Source organism: Mytilus trossulus, chromosome 4 (genome assembly GCF_036588685.1).
Source record: "Mytilus trossulus isolate FHL-02 chromosome 4, PNRI_Mtr1.1.1.hap1, whole genome shotgun sequence".
NCBI classification, from domain to species: Eukaryota; Metazoa; Mollusca; class Bivalvia; order Mytilida; family Mytilidae; genus Mytilus; species Mytilus trossulus.
In genome coordinates this window covers 85,594,774-85,612,956 of record NC_086376.1, presented here as the reverse complement: position 1 = coordinate 85,612,956, position 18,183 = coordinate 85,594,774, and the positions used below count along the sequence as shown (strand labels likewise).

Genomic DNA, 18,183 nt, shown 5'->3' with positions numbered 1-18,183 from the left:
TAGTGATATTAAGATGATATAAACACAATATTGACTGCTATACCCCTATTTTTTACATTTTTACTCTTTGAGTATGTTTGTTTTGTTCATACATCGTTGACAATGTAATGGAATTTGATGCGACTGTCAAACAATTGAGAGGTTTAGCTAGCTATAAAACCAGGTTCAATCCACCATTTTCTACATTAGAAAATGCCTGTACCAAGTCAGGAATATGACAGTTGTTATCCATTCGTTTGATGTGTTTGGACTTTTGATTTTGCCTTTTGATTTTTGATTTTCCTTTTTGAATTTTCCTCGGAGTTCAGTATTTTTGTGTTTTTACTTTTGGCTTACACCGAACAGCCCCCAAACATTACTAGTGTAAAACCATTCAAACGGGAAAACCAACGGTCTAATTTATGTGAAAACAAGAGGCATGGTTCAGCCGTTAGAGAAAATGGACAAGAAGTCCCAATTACATACAGACAAACAAATCTGGAAAGAATTAAAATACTTTATAGGAAAATGACAATGAGAATAATGGTCGTAGTATGAACGTAGTCAGGTCGTACGTAGAGCGCGATGAGGACGGCAAGGGCGTGCTAGAATCGTACTATTGTCGTGAACAGCGTGGTATAGTCGTAGTGTAAGCGTAGTTTGGTCGCGGTGAGAACGTGGTGATTGTAGTGAGGTCGTAATAACGTCGCAATGAGATCGTAGCCCAGTTTCTCCGAATAGAATCATGACTTTCGCTACGCTCTTTATACTACGATAGTACAGCGACCTTTGCGATCTTACTACGATCTTAGTGCGCTCTCACTACGCTTCTACTACGGCCTGATTTCGCCACGACCGCACCACAATTTGTTTTAAACATGTTCAAAGTTTGCCACGCTCATCACGATCTTGAAGAACTCACAACTACGACCTTACTGCGATCTAAACGATCGTACTACGATTATCAAAATTTGCATTTTTTTCACAGATCGTAGTGCGATCGTGGCCTAGTGGGACTGGGGTATAACCGAGTCCCTGTGATTAAAATTAGAAACACCATATCATAGGGAACATGTGATCAAGTTTCAAGTTGATTGGACATTAAAATTGAAAACAATACGTTTCAATAAAATAATTTCTTGTCTTCGATGTGCTTTTCTGGATTTACCTTCATCAGAAACGCTCAAAGCCAAACATTTGAAATCCGAAGATGTATGAGTACCGAAACCGTTGGAGAGCTATATATATATATATGTAAAAAATACCTAAAATAAAAAGCCAAGTTCTAAAGCAAACTTTGCCTGAGGGAGTTGAAACCTTAGTTTCTAAAATAATAAATAAATTTATAAACGGACAATTTTAGTAAAGCTTGTTAAATCATGTCCAGTACCGAAATACTGACTTCTGAGCTGATGATAACCTCGGGGACTGGAATTTCATTAAAGAAAACTACCTTGACTAAAAACTTTAACCTAAAGTAAAACAGACGGACGAACGCACGCACAGACCGAAACACATTATGTCTCTAGGGGAGGCGTTAAAAGACCACAGCAACAATTTCTTACAATATGATTAGTGTGCACAATCTTCCTATAACTTCAGGTCTATGAAGACCAAAATGCTCCGATCCCTTGTTCTGTGGACTACCTTTTTGTTAATTTAATTAAAATTTTTAGTGATAAAGCAATAAAACCATAAAAAGTAACAATTTCTCCTAAGCCTATGTTTCTTTTCTTCAAAAAAATATTTTCTACTGAGTTCTCGACTTAAGTTGAAAAAATATTTTGATCATGGAAAAGAAATGTTTGATTCAATGTTAGAAATCCCTATTTAAGAGAAAAAATAGAATAAATAGACGCTTGCTTTGTTCCGGCAAAATATATTTTTTGTAATGAGAAAAGAGATAACCCTCCTCAAAGTTAAATTGTCTCTTATGTATTATACTGTATTGGTATCATGATATACACTTGATTTATTGGTGTTTGCTTACCGTCCAGTGGCAAATATTTGATGCATCATGTTTTTCAGCTCTTCTATATTTGTATAAGGTTTTGGCAATATTTAAGCCCTAGCATCAATGAAAAGACATGAATTATTATCAAAACGCGCATCTCAGTGGTGCAAAAAAACTTATAATAATAATAAGAGAAGAATAGCTTTTTTTAAAGAGAGTAACTCATTTGGATTAAACCAATTTTCAATAAGTAGATATAGGAAGATGTGGTGTGAGTGCCAATGAGACAACTCTCCATCCGAAAAACAATTTAAAAATTAATCCATTATAGGTTAAAGTACGGCCTTCAACACGGAGCCTTGGCTCACACCGAACAACAAGCTATAAAGGGCCCCAAAATTACTAGTGTAAAACCATTCAAACGGGAAAACCAACGGTCTAATCTATATAAAGGCTCTCTATATATACATACAATGTTAACAATATGAATAAAACATAATTAATCTACTAATTACACACATGTAAACACTAGACGTATTTAAAGTAATATAACAACAACAACAAAAACACCTATACATTGTGGCTTAACTTATGAATTTAACACTTTTAAAAATAAAATGACTTCGTCTTGTAAGAGTTTTTAAATACAGATATACTTTTTGATTTTTTAATTCCACTGGACAGTGAATTCCACACTTTTGGACCACTAAAAGAAAAACTTGATTGTATAATTCTGTATTTGATTTAGGGACATTAAAATTATCCGATGATGAAAGTCTAGTAATGTACGATTGTTTACTACTTCGAAGGCAATAAGATTAGTACCAATAATGTTATTATCATCCGTCATCTATATTACAAAGGTCTGTATGATTGAAAACTGAAATAATGTCTGGTTTGTATTCCGACTAAACAAGAAACGCAGCCAGAACTGGTGAGATAGGTTTTAAATGATTGAATATTTAACTATTCAATGCATATTGTCATTTCATTTTGTAAAGAAATTTAAGAGCGACCTGCCATATCATTTTTTTTTTCATCCAAAATCATTCAAAATCCAAAATACATATGTCTGAAAATGACGCCTACTTTGATTTGTCATGGTATTGCTTTACATGATATATATATAACTGAGTAGAAACTTCATAAGCCATTCTGCGGATTGAAAAAACGTGGTGTGTGATTGAAAATTCGTGCTCAAAAACCGATTTATGGCACCAAATTTACAGCATTAGACGCGTATTTTCAGAACCCATATGTTTTAATGCTTAGCAGTGGATTTGATTTACCCCCTTATTAGTATAGAACAAAGGATGTAAAATATACTAAAGTGTTAGCTGATGCTCCGAGGCTGATCAGTCAAACTGGATTGTCACTAGCTCTGACTAGACTGAGGGTCCGCAATCAAGTTAAAGGGGCGTATGACATTTGCGCCGATTTTGAAAATTTTCATTCTTTCATTTGCGCCGATTTCATTTTTTCATTTGCGCCGATTTTATATTTGCTCCTAATGAGATTTACAGGTAAGTTAAAACTTGTACATGTACTGTGCTATACCATTGGTAAAATCTGGTTATAATAGTTTTTCATCCATGTTTAAGTAAATTTTGATTCATATTGTTCTGGAACTTCGTTGTAACTTGATGAACATATTGCACACTGAAACGGACCGAGGAGTCATGCAATTCTTTAATCATCGAGGGCCATACATATCGGAAGTTCTGAAACATAACAACATATCTTACTAATGTAACATAAAATCGTGTAAAGCCAGAGTTACCATGGATTCTAAACACAGATCGAGCATAACCATGTGGCAGATGTCTGAAAGACAGATGCTAAAGAACTACGGATACGGTCAACAAGGAAAAAGGTCTGGGGATGTATCTTGTAGGCCTTCTTTCACCTCCCAGTGGTGAGCAGAGGACAACAGCTGTTCTATACATGTTATGATTGACAATTCGTTACATTTGTACAAGTGGTAAATGGAAGAGGTCTATAATGATAAATGAAAAATAACATGAGTTGGATGGATAGTTCTTTTATTGACACTCATATCACATCTTCTTATATCTATTCACCTGTAATTTACCTGTAATAAAATCAGCGCAAATAAAAACAATAATCGGCGCAAATGAAAGAAAAAATCGGCGTAAATGAAATGCAGATCGGCGCAAATGCAAAACGCCGAGTTAAGGTTGATTTTTGGTATACCGCCATCTTGGATTGAACAATCACAGTACAAAATCGGTCTAATTATTTGCATAAATCTGCAAATTTGAAGACAGATTTGCAATTCAATGATTAGACTGTTTTTTCTATTGAAGGAAACTTGTTAATCAAATGTATTATTCAAACTATTTTAACAAATATCATTTTTTGGGGGTCTAAAAATCAATTTTTTTCAATTGAGCCATTTAAGGGGAGATAACTCCTTTAGTACAAAATTTATACTGGGCTTATAGGGAATTTTTTTATTTTTACTTGTAGCAAGAAAACAAGCTCAGTGACACCATGTTTTCTTTTTATTTTCTTAAAACATATCATGAAACCTTTCTTCTCACAATTTATTTCAAAATTCTATCTCATAGAATTTTTTTATGCACACTGCAATGTGTTTTTTCATGAACAAACTAACCAAATTTTGGCAATTTTCAACGACTCATAGCTTGAAAAATAGCACGGTGACCCATACTTTTTACTAAGTTTTTGAAAAGAGCATAGTAAAATCTTCATTTTGGTAAATTATAAAAAAAAATCTGTCTCAAAAAATATATACTGGTGATCTACCTTAAAGCCATGATAACCAAGCTTTTTTAACAATGGATATCTTTCACGATATCTTTCCTTTCGATATGCGATTTTACAAAAAAAAACTGCGGAGAAGAATTTTTAACGTATGAATGCATTATCAGACACATTTTTATAGTCAATTTATAGTGTTTTTTGCCGGATACTGGGACAAAGACATATTTAATGTTTATACCTCCCCCTTTTATCTACAATTTGTTAATCTTTTTTTTTTCTATTTCATTTTAATTTCAAATGTTTTCGCGTTTTCTGTGCAGTGATTTATATTAACACAAATATACTAGAAATACACCTGTATTCTGATCCTTTCTATTATCATGACTGATTTAGAGCTAACTGAAAGTCATCCCCGCAAGCACCCCGTTTTATTTTTATCAGTCGCTCCTTCGATCAAAACAGAGGCTCGAGAAGAGGGTACAAAATGGCGACTGGATAAAATATTGGTTTACTTTGATATTCCTTAGTCACTGCAAAACGAATGCAAATATGGACAGTAGCGAATACATGAGTTTTACTGCCCAGGTATCATTTTTACATATTACTGCGCGTTTTAATCGAATTCGACAAGCGAACTTATTAAATATCAACATGTCTGCAAAATTGTTTGACCCACTTTACAGGAAATGTTGGGAGCCTTATTTACATTTTAAAATTCTTCGTCGAAAGAATTTGTTTTATTTTCCAAACGATGTTGCCCACAAATACTGTTAATTAACTGACAAATCCTGGCACCGTGATTATAAGGTTTGTATTGAGCCACTGAGGTCGGGTGGTAGTCTCTAGGGATAATACACTGAAATGCGAGAGGCTCCGGTGGGTTCGTGATTACATATCAGAAGGAAATGACAGATTTGTCCGTGTTTTTACCACACAAATTACAAACAAACCTTTGACATTTTAGAAAGTTTTAAGAAATTTCAGGATTTTTTTAGAATATATTTATTCCAAATTAATTGGTCCACAAGGGTTAACATGAAATAATAACTACAAATAAATTAAGCCAATATAAAAACATACTGATCCAGTGAAGAAAATAATATATATATATCTATAATACTAAAATTACGAGGTCCAATTGGTCAGCCGTCATCATGTAAAAACGACGAATCAAATAAATCAACTTTATATATAACTAATATAGTACATAGTTGTAGATTAAAAATTAAGCCACTCCAGGCCCTTTTGTTTTCCACGTAATTAATATTGCCAATAATAAGGAAGTTCCGGGTCGAGTCCGATACCGATACCAATAGTATATTCACCTGTTACCTAATACCTTATCTGTATGTTCAGCATCTGACAGGCGCACCACCAAACGGTGTATTCATGATTAATATGCTATATACACGGGTCATAATCACAGGGTTGACACTACTTAATTGTCAAATTGTTACCTATTGTAGTATTTTAATCAGTTAGACTTACTAAGATAACAATATACGAATACTAAAAATCTGGACTTAAAATAAGGCGTATAGGTACAGTTTTCAATTTGTTAGCGGGCATGACGTAAAACAGCGTATCAAAGAATTCAACTTTATTTTATAACTAATATCGGACAATGCTGTTGATTAAAAAATACTCCATTCCAAGACCTTTTGTTTTTCCAAATAATTAGTATTACCAATAATTGATAAGTTCCAGATCGACGGGTTCAAACAGAAAGATTTGAAAGCTGAGAAAACTGTGTATCTTATAATCGGCATGACTTTATCAGATTCAATACTTATACTAAAATAAGGCTTGCGCATAGTTATATACTTTCATTCAGTCACGGACCCGCGATATCATATCAAGGGTGTGTTCTAGTAGAATATAAAAGAGACAATTCAGAAATATAAAGAAAAAATAAGAAACAGCTTCGATATTATAAGCCTAGGTGATATTGGTAATGAAAAAATTGTCTGGTACATGTTGTAAAAGTTTTAATTTTTATTGCATTTAACACATACAAAAAGTAATAATACACCTTTATTTAATTGATCTATAATTATTATTAATATATCTCATAAAGTATAAGATATCTTACAAGGTAATAAAAGATATCTATCTATTATTACAATGTATTAATTTATTAGAAGATATCTTAGAAAGTATATAAAATATCTTATAAAATTTATAAGATTATTAGATACATGTATTTTACAAGAACTATAGCTAGATCATAGTAGAAATCTTGAAGTTTGAATAAATACTATTGTGTTGTCTTATGTCGTAATTAATTGATTGGAGTAGGGCCAGGAACCCCAATAAACGGTCCTGTAAAGGTGGGTTTTTTTTTAAACTTAAGGGGGCTCCCGGGTTTAAATCAATTTTTAAATATAGGATTTCGCTACAATTTTTTTTCAAATGAACTTTATCTTATGCATAATAGTAAAATTTAAAAAAATGGCGTCACAGTTCATTTTAGGGCATACGATACAGTTACAGGGCAGTTATGACGTTGCTAACGTAAAATGTTATTTTCGCGACGTCAAACTGTGATATATCGGGAAAAGATGCATTTTTCGACTGATTTTTATCATTCAAACTGATTTAATTTGAAAACGAGTTCATGGACCCCTATTTTTCAAAACAGCAATTTGTTTCATTTTGCAGGGAGGTTATATGACTCAAATTTTATAAAACTGTAAATAGAGGATTTTTTTTAATTTTGATAAACATGCAGTAAAAAATGACGTTTTTTCCTCAATTCATGAATATTTGATAAATATGAGTTATTTCTGAATAAAAATTTGCATATTTTTAAATGAGACTTAGGAAATACAGAAATTGCCGATTATTTAACAAAAAACAATTTGTGTTTATCTTTTACAAATGTATAACAAAAAAGTTATGTCTTTCTTGCAAAAAGTAATTACGGCCACAAATCTGAATTTTGAGCAAATACACAAAATTTCGACCACATTTTACTCAAAAAGTAGCACACGAAGGTATATTTTTTATTACATATTTGATTTAATCAGGTAAAAAATAGCCTATATGCAAATTTTCATGAACTTGTAAATACAGAATCAAAACTGTATCGTATGCCCTTAAGCTCACAATCTGTCTTCGAAAGAAGCATACATTTTTTCTGTTGAATTAATAGGATAAAAAAATGTAATATTGATATAAAAAAATAAGTTAATTACAGAAATCGCTTAAATTTTATAATAGTTTTCAGTACAGCTTATTTAAAAAAAACCAATAAAAAAATATAGGTCACCAATGATTTAAAAAAGATATTTCAATTTTAATGCCCAAAAATTGGCCTTTTTGCATCAAAGGGAGATAAGTTGGAGCTTTTTCAATGATATACACATTTTAAAAGTCATCTGGGGCCAAAACAAATTGATATTTCTAAATTATTTTTGTACCATATGATAAAGTAAAAACTAACAAAGTAATAAATTAAATTTGTATTAAAAAGAGAAATGTTTTTTTTTTCATTAACTTTTATACATTCTAGCCTCTTCAGTAAATCTTATATACATGTGTTACCCCTCACCTTACATGGCTTTATATGAGATGATAATTGAAAAGTAAAAAATATGTTAAGAAAAGAATATTTCAGCCAAAATATTTGTGAGCGAAGGGTGGCACCACTTAATTTTCAGAATACTGCAATAAAAACAGGTTTTTACTGAATTGCCCTACATTATGACGTCAGAGTTACATCATGAATTAGGCAATTTGTAAAAATATGTTTTAACTGAAAAAAAAAACACATTTTAACATATAATACACGTTGTAATCAAGTTTTCACTACATTATCAAAGTGAAAAAAAACCTCAGAGAACTAGCTCATGCTCCTTTCCCAAATTATAGAAATAGGAGTCTCTAAATCACTAATAAGATTTACCCATAAGTTCCATGCCTAAAATAAAAAAGAATTTATGCATTAGTTACAAATGAATTATAGATATGATAGGCAATTCAATGAAAGGGAGACAAACTCTTGTTTAAAAACAATCCATAAATCATTTAAGCCTTGAACACTACAGTTTGCTAAGTTTTTAAGAGGTTATTATTCTCTTGCATATATAAAAAAGAGGATGTGGTACATTTTATGATTTCCAATAACACATGAGACCAATTGACACAGAAATTGACATCTACAGTTTGTCAGTACTAGGAAATAAACAGATTTTTAGCAAAAAAATTTGCAACCTATGTTTAATTGATAGTTAAATATCTGGTATTAGAATAACATTTAAGAAGTATTAACTAACAAAGCATTTTTTTTGTACTTTAGCTGAAAGAAGCTGAGAAGATTTTCCTGAGACTTACCACAGAAGAAAAAGAAAAGGCATTCAAAACTATCCTTACATTTAAAGCAAAGTGTACAGAAGCTGTTAACAAGTCCCATGAAGCTGCTTATAAACAGGACAAGGGAGCTACCATTAAAACAACAAGGAAAAAATCAACAACAAACAAGAAAAACAACAAAGAAAATAAACATGATAAAGAGGAAATAAGTAATGAATTATTTATCAGAAACTGTCTTGATGAACTTGTTTCTGATGCTGTTAGTGCAGTGGAAGATAAAAATAAAGTATGGCCATCAAAACGACTAAGGAAAAGAAAATCCTCCACATTACCAGAGGTCAATAATGAGGTTGATGATGATGCAGCTCTGTCTCCCCCAGCCTGGGAAGATGCAGGAGATGATACAGATGATTATGAATTCGCTAATTCTCCTCTTTCTACGCCATCAAAAAGAAAAAGGAAACAGAATTTTCCAAGAAGAACTACAGCTTCAGAGAAAACATCTCCAAAACAGAACTCAAAAATGGAAGATTCAAGATCAGAAAATGTTAACTTGAAAGTAGGGTTATCACCAACAAGGGGTATTGACTTAAATGACGATGACCCTGTGATACTAAGACTTGCAAAAGAGGCAGTAGAGATGGCAAATGCCTTATCTGATGAAGAGTATATTGATGATAAACCTATAAAGAAAAAGAGAAAAATGAAATCTAAGAGATTCACAAAGCTAAAGATTGGACGTCCCAGGATCTTGTTTAAATGCAAAGAGGATAATGAAACATTCACTCATTCAATTTCTTATTTTGAACATATGACCAAACATGGGCATAGTCCACTCTCTTGTAGGATGTGTTTGAATGAGTACGCAACAGCTGATGAATTTAAAGACCATATTTGCCAACCAAAAGAATTTAAAAAATGTATTTATTGTCCGAAGCAGAATAAGCGATTTCTTTGTGTCAAAGACTTAAGGGCACATAAAAAAGAAAAGCATGCAAGTGAAATGATGGCAAGAAACTATAAGTGTTCCTTTTGTGACAAGGCATTTACCACCAAACTATGGCTTCATCATCACCTGAAAAACCATGCTGATGGAAAGAAAGTTTGTCTCAAGTGTGGCGAATTTTGTAACGATGATGAGGCTCTTCAAGAACACATGAAAATCCATGAGAAAGATGTTCATTACAAGTGTCTGAAATGTGATGCTGGTTTTTATCATGCACGTCAGTACGACCAACACTTACTGGGTCATTATCAGAGAGAATGTAGTATTTGTGAAACAAGTTTTCCGTCACGTACTGAACTTTCTCGTCACTGTAAGTCAGAACACAGCATGAGTGTAAATGAAGTCAACCACAATAAACAGAAATATCCATGTGACGAGTGTGAAAAAACATTTGATAGACCAAGTGCTTTAATTGTACATCAGAGAATTCATACAGGTAATACATGTATATTTATATAGTCAAATGGTGAAGTATCTGTGTTGAGTCTGCAACATTTTGTAGTTTAAGATAGACATAGTGAACCTTTACTTTCACTACTCAGCTTCATCAATAATATAAATGTAAGCATCAGTCTGTTGGGTTTTTTTAGAAATCAAAAACTCTGTTAAAACTGTCTTCATGGACTGTTATGAAACTTGGACAAAATTTCTTTTAAATGGTCAAAGACTGTTTGAGAACAGATATGACAAAGTTGAAGTTTTTCAGATCAATAAATATTAATCCATTAAACTTTTAATAATAGTTTCATAAAACTTTGGTTGGAAATGTTAAAAGCCAAGCTTCTTTTGTTTAATCAAAAGTGCATGTTATGAATTTTGTTATTAATTCTGGAACCAAGGTTATCAGCAGAAAAAAATAAAGCCTTGCTGTTCCAAATTTTACATGAAATACGACATAAACGTGCAAAAAGCTGTAAAAGTTGACAGCAAAACAATATTTTTCTTCCTTTCTGACATATGATGGTATTGTTACTATATTTAGATAGGCAAACAGTTTTAAGAACAATTATCTTAATTTATAACTATATGAACAAGATAAGTTTTCTTTTCATTCCAGGAGAAAGGCCAGTGGAATGTAAACCATGTGGACAGTTTTTCAGAACTATGAAATCACTAGCTAAACACAAACAAACATACTCACATACTCTAAAGGCTGGAGAAAAACTCAAGGAAAGAAAGTTCCTCTGCTCAGACTGTGGAAAAGCTTATTTCAGGTTTGTTCATTCTACCGTTTTAGTAAAATACATATACATGACATGGTTTACTGTTATTTGTAAATTTTCTGAAATGTTTGTTAAAATTGGTAAATATAAGTTAATATTCAATAGCTAGCATTCCAAATATGTAGTCAAAATTTGAAATTTAAGCCCATTGCCCCAATATGCCCAGAAACCATGACAATCCTAACAAAGGAAAAAGATTGATATAGACACTTTTTTGTTATAATTTTATTTACAAAGATGATTTAGGGTTCCAGCATGAGTGATGATATAGAATATTAAAACATCAACATGGAATAATATATTAAATTTTTGATCCACACATACACCTTAAAAAAATCATTAAAAGCATCTGCCGATTTATAAGAAATAGTAGGAAGATAGAGATTACAGATAACAGTTATACGAATAGTAGAAGTTGGATTGAGGTCATCGACAGTAGCTCAACAACATAACCTCGACCAAGGTTGATTTTTACCACCTACCAAAGCTGTTGACAATGCACAAATGGCTCATCACAAAAAAAAATTATTTAACTCATCTGAAAAAATCATCCAAAATGGGCTTTTGTTCCAATATGATATCAGATACCAGTAATTTCATGAGATATGAAGAGAGAAAATCATAATAGAAGTTATTTAAAAATCATACAAAATTATGAGAAAAATATTGCAGCATAAAAAGTTTTTATGACATGAAATAATTTTTACCTGAATATACATTTTTTGTACATGTATTAGCTGTCAATTTGGTCATAGAATTAAGTATTTGATGTATGTGTGATTTTATTTTTACAGAAAGCATGCTTTACAGAGACATATGAGATACCATACTGGGGAAAAACCACATACTTGTCAACATTGTGGCTATCAGTGCCGCGAGGCAAATAATCTCAAACGCCATCTCTCACTCCACTTTGAATCTGAAAGAAACTTCATATGTGAATTATGTGGATCTGCTTTTCATGCGAAGAAAACTCTTGAGATGCACCATGCTTATAAACACAGCGATATCAGAGAATATGCTTGTAGTGTATGCTCTTTAACATTTAAAGCAAAGAATGCTCTGAAACGTCATTACAAAGTACATTCCACAGAAAAAGATCACAAATGTTGGTGTGGCACAGCATTTAAACGTATGTACAATCTCCGCAGGCATCTAAAAACTGTACATGGAGCAGACACTATTTTACCTCCTGTAAGAAGAGTTCAACCTTTAGATCAACCAACCAAAGCTCCTGTTTCTAAAACAGATTTGCAAAATCCAAAGATAGTGGCTGAGAAGAAAGAGAAAGCTTCTAAACCTCGAAGGAAGCCCTATCAAACAATGCCAAGAGAATTGGCAAACAATCCAGATATGTACCAATCTATTACTCCTACTTCCTTAGCTGATGAAATCACTGAAGGTTTGAAGTATGTGCCATCTTTGTTAATGAATATTGATAACCGTAGGACTGACCACAATACAATGTCATCAGCAGAGCATTGTTATAGTATACAGACTTCACCACCGACAACTGTTCCATCCCCTCACAGACAACAAGTCATGAGGCAACAACAGCACACACCTCATTCTCAAGCAGAACCAACTCAGCATATGACAACAGAAGATGGGCAGCAAGGAATCAGGTACAACACCAGTCACGATGGTCAAGTGTACTCAAATATAATGGAGCGTCCAGCACCTTTACCTCATAATATTGACCCAAATGATCCATTTATGCAACACATGAACACTTCAATTGGAAATCCAAATTTTATTCCACAAGCCGTGGCATACTCCACCATCATGAGAGAATATGGGTCCCAGTTTCCCTTCATACCAGATGGGACTAACTATCATAATTATGTTAACAAGGCTGTCTAAATTTTAGATTGCATGTTGTATTAGAATATATAATGATAGTGTATATTGTTTTAATAATATGATAAGTCTTTGTTTGATTATGCATAATAATGGGCATATATTTTTCCAAGCAATACATCCTATAATAAACACTTCATAGTAGATTGGTACCTTGTCTTCGGTTAATTGATCTGTAGATGGCTTGTTATGAATACCTGAATAGGGAACGTATTAAGATCATGTTGTAAGATATTTTTTTCATATATTTGTAGATATATGTACAATAACGAACTTTTCAGCGATTTTTATTTTAAACCAATTCAATTTTGATTGTGTAAGGTTAAGAAAGGCAAAAAAATATATTTAATTAAAAATAAAACTGAGGGAAAATATCCAATCTACCCAAGCCTGACCCTCATACATGTACATGTAAAACATTTATTTGCTTATAAATAAATCTTCAAAATTTTACTAGCATTGTTCTTTTGTTTTGGCCAGTTGCATAATGTGATATAATCTCACCTGAGTGGTTCCCATGGAAACTAATCAATACATCAATGTGGAAGACAGTTTGGTGATCATTTTTCATTTTGGTAAAATGTAACTGATTGGTATTTTCCCTGCATTATATACATGTATAATTAGTATCAGTTCATTTGTTATACTTTAACAATGACAGTTGGTTTGTTTTTAAACAATGAATTATGGTCAATGAAATGTATTAATACATTTGTACAGTATCATGTATAAACATTGTTAAATGTTGATTTCAAATGTGTTTCTTTGTTAGGAAAGAACTTGTATATGTATATACATCCATTTTTTTTCATTGTTTTTTTATGTTTTATACTTTTAGGTAAATTGCCTATACAGTATTTGTTATAACATTTGTTATTTAACGATTTTTAGTCCAAATGAATTATTTGATATAGACTATGGTCATCCATTTGGGTGTGTCCGTCTAGCAGTGATGGCCTGTATATAAACAGGACCAATTCCAAGAATTTAAATAGTCGAAGGTCTGTAAGTATTAATGGCCTGAAGATACCTTGAATTCTAGTCGCATGTTAATGTTTAGAAAGAAATTGCCTTACTTTTGATACCAAGATGCCATATACAGTGAATATAAATTAAATGATTTCACTCAAATTATTCCATTTGATTAACATGAATAACCAATTTTACATTTCTCTTCTAAAAATGTTCTTTTATCATTTACAACACAACCACAATAACAAATACATTTTCCCACATATAAACAACTTTACTCATTTAAACATTTATTTTAAAAACCTGCTTAAGAGACCACCTGTATTAGACAAAAACCTGTATCATAGGACTATCAATTTTAGATTTCATATAGATTGAATCTCTATTAAAAGTCCCGCCTGTCTTCAGAGACCACTTTTTTTCCTCAAGTGGACTCTTAAAACAGGTTTCACTGTATATATCTATACATGTTTTGACTCCCAGACTAGAACCTTTTGATAAAAACCAGACTGTTGATACTTTATGCACTAAGATTTACAAACCAACTAGGTCAAATGAGGATTCATATTGTGAACCTTCAGGTGACTAGAATTAATTTTTGTTTGCCCCTTCGAAACTTAGAATATTGACTTTTAAAACTATCTCTGTTATCATTCGTTAATAGCTTTTTCATTTTATTTTGTGTGACTGCTGATTCTTGTTCCATTTTTAATTGTTCTTGACTTTTTGTTAATAATTTTATGCAAAATGATCATATTTGTAAACCTGTATTTGTGATAGTTAAATAACTGTATATAGCTTATCTGTTTCAGTGCTTTGTTATAGTAAAATCTGTTACCAAATTGATATCACTTTTTCATTTGGCGGGATTGTTTGTCTTTCCTTTGTTCATGTTGTTATTGTATATGTTCTTTAAAGATTTGAAGTTTATTAATTTGTTTACATCATGAAAATCCTAATTTTATTTTGATAAGAACATAATATGAAGAACTATTGTACAAGTAATGAACAGTTGGCTTTTTATAGAATCATTTACCTATTAATTTAGTATACAATGTACCTTTGCCATCAAGTGGCAAGAACATAAAAGGAAGGACTGGTATATTTTTTCTGTTTATGTAGAAATAAAATAAAAAATGGTGCAAACTGTAGATATTTTGAATGTGGTTGATATTATTGACACAATGACATAATTTTGGTGAAATCATTTTTCTTTGACTAAAAATTCCTAGAAAAAATTACTTATTTTGTTTGTATGTAAATGCCTAACCATTTTGTATACTGTTGTATGCTTGGAAGTAACAGATTGAAATATTTCATGAAATGTTTGAGTAAAATTATAACCCTTCACCTCAGAAAGATGTCAACTGTATATGTATGTGTATTCGACCAAGTTTACTGTATTTGGTTGCATTGTGCGTTGCTAATTTTCTATGTGGAATTTTGTGTAATTTGCAAGTAGACATAATTTTGTATGGTATTTTATGATAATTGTGGTTTACAAACTGCTTTGGTTTGATTCTTTATAAATTGTTTCTTTTTATGTTTGTTGAGGGTATTTCTTGATTATGTGCTTGTTTAGATTTTAACAATTTTGACATCATAGAATTCCTGATAATTATTGGTTGAATGATTGTTGGTTGCTTAACGCGGCATAAGCACAAAAAGGCTATATAATTAAGAAAATCTGCTGAATCATGAGGAGTTTTCTTTCTTTTATATGGAAACACAGATTTCTTATTTTATTTTTGTGTCAAATACAAATTTTTAAATCCTTTTAAAAAGAATTTGGCTTGCAAATTTTTCAAAAGAGGAAGTTTGAAACAGATTCTTTTTCAGAACTAAATTTTTATTGAAAAAAATAATGGAAATCTAAAATGATATAAGACAAACTACAACCATTTCCATCAGGCACATAGTTAAGGTGTCATAGGTGGCCGTGATGCTCTGACGCAAATAGTCAAATTTCAATGTGAATCTCAACTTAGATAGTTATACATTCTTTTTGCTTTTCAATATATTTAATATTAAGAAATGCCTCTTTTTGTTTTGCTGTGGCTATCACCTTGCTGTCAATCAATGTTGTTTTCATCATCTGTCATTGTATAAAAAAAAACTTCCTGTAAAAACCACTTGACCACTTTCAACTAAACTGAATGACTGTTAGGGTATTTATTAGAAAGTTTATGTTTCCTGGCTCTGGCAATCAACAGACTTTGTTTATAGATAGAAGTTTGGCCAGGGTCAAATTAATAAATTGTCCAAAAACTTTTCAAAAATAAAAAAAAAGATGGAGAAAATCTTAAGTTAAAATGTAAAAATCTACCTCTTTTCATTTTCGACCATTTTTATACGACCGCAAATTTTGAAAAAATTTTCGTCGTATATTGCTATCACGTTGGCGTCGTCGTCGTCGTCGTCGTCGTCCGAATACTTTTAGTTTTCGCACTCTAACTTTAGTAAAAGTGAATAGAAATCTATGAAATTTTAACACAAGGTTTATGACCATAAAAGGAAGGCTGGTATTGATTTTGGGAGTTTTGGTCCCAACATTTTAGGAATTAGGGGCCAAAAAGGGCCCAAATAAGCATTTTCTTGGTTTTCGCACTATAACTTTAGTTTAAGTTAATAGAAATCTATGAAATTTTGACACAAGGTTTATGACCACAAAAGAAAGGTTGGGATTGATTTTGGGAGGTTTGGTTTCAACAGTTTAGGAATAAGGGGCCAAAAAAGGGCCCAAATAAGCATTATTCTTGGTTTTCGCACAATAACTTTAGTTAAAGTAAATAGAAATCAATGAAATTTAAACACAATGTTTATGACCACAAAAGGAAGGTTGGTATTGATTTTGGGAGTTTCGGTCCCAACAGTTTAGGAATTAGGGGCCAAAAAGGGACCCAAATAAGCATTTTTCTTGGTTTTCGCACCATAGCGTTAGTATGAGTAAATAGAAATCTATGAAATTTAAACACAAGGTTTATGACTATAAAAGGAAGGTTGGTATTGATTTTGGGAGTTTTGGTCCCAACAGTTAAGGAAAAAGGGGCCCAAAGGGTCCAAAATTAAACTTTGTTTGATTTCATCAAAATTGAATAATTGGGGTTCTTTGATATGCCGAATCTAACTGTGTATGTAGATTCTTAATTTTCGGTCCCGTTTTCAAATGGGTCTACATTAAGGTCCAAAGGGTCCAAAATTAAACTTAGTTTGATTTTAACAAAAATTGAAACCTTGGGGTTCTTTGATATGCTGAATCTAAAAATGTACTTAGATTTTTGATTATTGGCCCAGTTTTCAAGTTGGCCCAAATAGAGGTCCAAAATTAAACTTTGTTTGATTTCATCAAAAATTGAATAATTGGGGTTCTTTGATATGCCAAATCTAACTGTGTATGTAGATTCTTAATTTTTGGTCCAGTTTTAAAATGGGTCTAAATTAAAGTGCAAAGGGTCCAAAATTAAACTAAGTTTGATTTTAACAAAAATTAAATTCTTGGGCCTCTTTGATATGCTGAATCTAAACATGTACTTAGATTTTTGATTATGGGCCCAGTTTTCAAGTTGGTCCAAATCAGGATCTAAAATTATTATATTAAGTATTGTGCAATAGCAAGTCTTTTCAATTGCACAGTATTGTGCAATGGCAAGAAATATCTAATTTCACAATATTGTGAAATAGCAATTTTTTTTTTAATTAAGAGTTATCTTTCTTTGTCCAGTATAGTAAGCAAGAAATATCTGCAAGAATTTTTTTTAATTGGAGTTATCTTTCTTTGTCCAGAATCAACTTAAATCTTTGTTATATACAATATACAATGTATATTCACTTTTTACTACCAACTGATAAATTTAAATAATCTTTACCATTCAGTGATAACAAGCAGTTTTTTTATATCTTAATATTTTATGATGTATTTAAATGAGTAGTAATTGTTGCAAACTCCATTAGAATATTTTAATTGAAATTAGTTTTGGAATAAGGGAAAGGGGGATGTGAATAAAAAATTGGGTTCAATTTTTCTCATTTGAAATTTCATAAATAAAAAGAAAATTTCTTCAAACATTTTTTTGAGAGGATTAATATTAATATTCAACAGCATAGTGAATTGCTCTAAGAGAAAACAA

At 31.6% G+C, this 18,183-nt stretch overlaps 1 protein-coding gene across 1 annotated transcript; it reads left to right on the top strand.

Moving 5' to 3' along the window:
- Positions 1–5,144: 5,144 nt before the first annotated feature.
- Positions 5,145–16,402, top strand: LOC134716204 (zinc finger protein 37-like). Its single transcript, XM_063579042.1, has 4 exons — positions 5,145–5,266; positions 8,982–10,437; positions 11,059–11,215; positions 12,019–16,402. Exons 1-4 carry the CDS (start codon positions 5,231–5,233, stop codon positions 13,085–13,087), a joined length of 2,718 nt encoding a protein of 905 aa, XP_063435112.1. The 5' UTR covers positions 5,145–5,230; the 3' UTR covers positions 13,088–16,402.
- Positions 16,403–18,183: the final 1,781 nt, after the last annotated feature.